Source organism: Etheostoma spectabile, chromosome 6 (genome assembly GCF_008692095.1).
Source record: "Etheostoma spectabile isolate EspeVRDwgs_2016 chromosome 6, UIUC_Espe_1.0, whole genome shotgun sequence".
NCBI classification, from domain to species: Eukaryota; Metazoa; Chordata; class Actinopteri; order Perciformes; family Percidae; genus Etheostoma; species Etheostoma spectabile.
The window spans coordinates 23,563,658-23,566,302 of record NC_045738.1 but is presented as its reverse complement, the minus strand read 5'-3'; the positions used below and the strand labels follow the sequence as shown (position 1 = coordinate 23,566,302).

Sequence of the window (2,645 nt, the reverse complement as noted above, 5' to 3'; positions counted from 1 at the left end):
TTAAAAAAAGATTTATTATTTAAACAAGACAGAAAGGTCAAATTTTGGCAAGACAAAAATCTTGTCGCCTATACAGAAATTGAACAAATTTACTGCAAATGCTAAAATATGTCAGCAAATTAAATAGTGGTGCTGTGAGATCCAAATGTAATATCTGGTATGAACTTCCATCGAGCTTGAAGGACTGGATCCATGCGGTTTGGCAAGGATCCAGACCATTGTTGATGAAGTCATCAGAATCTAGGAAGCAGTCTTGCTGCCTCCCAGAGTTCATCAATAGTCTTTGGTTTGGTCTTCCATGCTTCTCTTTCATCCACCCCACATATGCTCCATGATGTTCATGTCTGTTGACTGGGCCGGCCAATCCTGGACCATCTGGATCTTCTTCGCCTTGAGGAACTTTGAAGTGGAGATGGAAGTATGTGATGGACACCATACTGCTGCAGAATTTGGCCTCTTTTATGGTTGGGATATAAGAGGTAGCTAAGATGTCTTGGTATTTGAACTATTGATGTTGCCTTCCCACCCTGCAGATCTCTCGCACACCCCCATACGGATGGAACCCCAGACCAGATTTTCCGCCACCAAACTTCACTGTTTTCTGGGTGAATCTTGGATCCATGCGGCTCCAGTAGGTATTTGCGGCGACTGTGTGTGTAATTCAACAGAAGATTCATCTAAAAATCCACTTTCTTCCACTTCTCCAGCGTCCATCCTTTTAGCAGCTGTGGGCCTTGGCACATGCCACACAGTTTTTCAATTGGTCCTTGTGTTAGTGCCGGCTTCTGGGCACTGATTCGACCATGGAGGCCATTTCGAGACAGAATCGATAAACCGTTCTGGTTGACACAGGGACTTCAGGGGACCAGGTCTCGTGGAGCTCTGCTGCAGGGAAAATGCGGCTGGCCTGGGATTTTCGAGCCAAACAACACGGTCCTCTCGAGCAGTTGTCTTGCGGGGTCTGCCTGACCTGGGCTTGTCAAAAACGTTACCAATGTCTTCAAATCTTTTTTTTATCCTCTGTACTTGACGCTGAGACACATTGAAGGTGTCTGCCACATCAGCAGTGGATCTGTCTCAGCCTGCTTGTAATACAAAATGTAAAGTCTCAGGTGTGATGATGATTGTGATGAGTGAGGGACTGTGAATCTTGGCATGTTTGCAGAGGTCTAGTTGCCGGTTGATGTGAAGGTCTAGTGTACTGGGGTTGTTTTTATACACACCTGAGATCTAATTGATCCATTACTAGTCACAGGTAAAGCTCATATGACAAGGCGACAACACTTTTGACTCAATGGGCTTTACCAAGCTGTGAATATTAGAATACTTTTTGACGTTCTTTTGCAACTGAAACATTAGTACAACACGCTGTTGGGATTACACATGAGCCTTCTTGAATAAACGTGGCGAAGGATTCGAAAACTATATTTAGCGGAACGCAGGTCAATTTGTACACAAGCGACAAGACTTTTGTCAGGGACTGTAGGCTACCATGAATAGGACAGGATAGAGACACAGCAATTCCTGTTTTTGCACCTTTTATGAGGCAAACAAAAAAACGGCTGGTAAAAAGTGACTGTGGCAGGTGGTCGAAAAAGTGTATGACACTCACTTTACTTCTAATGCAAGAGCCAGAATCCCCGCAGCAATCGGAGCCGCACTGGATGTTCCTGGGAAGTGTGTTACACAGCCATCATCCATGTTGGTCACAGTGACCTGGAGAGACAACGAAACCCATGTTACAAGATATGGCTATGTAGATGTTGTATAGAGATGGTTCGCTACATTTTTTGCTTCCCGACACCAATTACTGATCAGATCCCAGTATGTCATATATTTTATTATATTTTAACAACTGTGTACTACTATCACTGTATAGAGGTGATATGATTTCTATCTTTGTTGTCGGTCTGGCTCAGGTTAAACTCTTTATGATTATAAACTTGAAACAGTGAACGCCACACGACTTTCTTTCATCATCCAGTTTGACACTCAGTTATGACCGAAAAAGAACATCAATAATCTACTTTAACGTAGATTTTCATTTTTTTTCTTTAAGACGTGGTGCCGGATTGATGCATAAACTCCAGTACTTCCTGATACCAGCGTTTTAGGCAGTATCGGAGACGATACCGATTCTTTTGGTCATGACCCAGCCTTCATGACCATAGGTGAGGGTCAATTTGTATTGCGATTTTCATTTATTGCAATTCTAGAGGTATTGCGATTTGATAGTGTTGAGTATTGTGAATTTCGTTTTCTTCTTTAACAAAAACCAAAGTTGAATAATCACTTCTAGAGACAATATATCATCAGACAAAGCAGTTGTTTTCTAAGAAGAATGCATCACGTGTCCGTCAGTTATTTCATTTGTACAGAAGTACAGTGGCTAGAATACATTTACACACCCATTCTAAAGTTGATTAAAAATAGGAATAAAAAAACATTGTTTGGAAATTGATGTTTATGCCTTAAGTCAAAAGATTTAGAAAAATCCAACCTTTTAAGGACACCAATTTTCTTTGTGAATGAATAATGTATTGTAAATAATTAAATGTTCTTCCTTAAAATACAGGGGGAATAACCATACACCCCCTATGTTAAATTCCCATAGAGGCAGGCAGATTTTTATTATTAAAGGCCAG

General features: G+C 41.2%; 1 protein-coding gene across 4 annotated transcripts in view; it reads right to left on the bottom strand.

Moving 5' to 3' along the window:
- The window catches only part of LOC116690692 (furin-like protease kpc-1), a 298,529-nt gene that overhangs the window by 136,875 nt on the left and 159,009 nt on the right, over positions 1-2,645 (bottom strand). For all 4 annotated transcript variants that reach the window (XM_032517860.1, XM_032517859.1, XM_032517857.1 and 1 more), the window contains exon 12: positions 1,613-1,716. In XM_032517860.1, the coding sequence (XP_032373751.1) occupies positions 1,613-1,716 (104 nt within the window). The remainder of the gene's footprint in view (positions 1-1,612; positions 1,717-2,645) is intronic.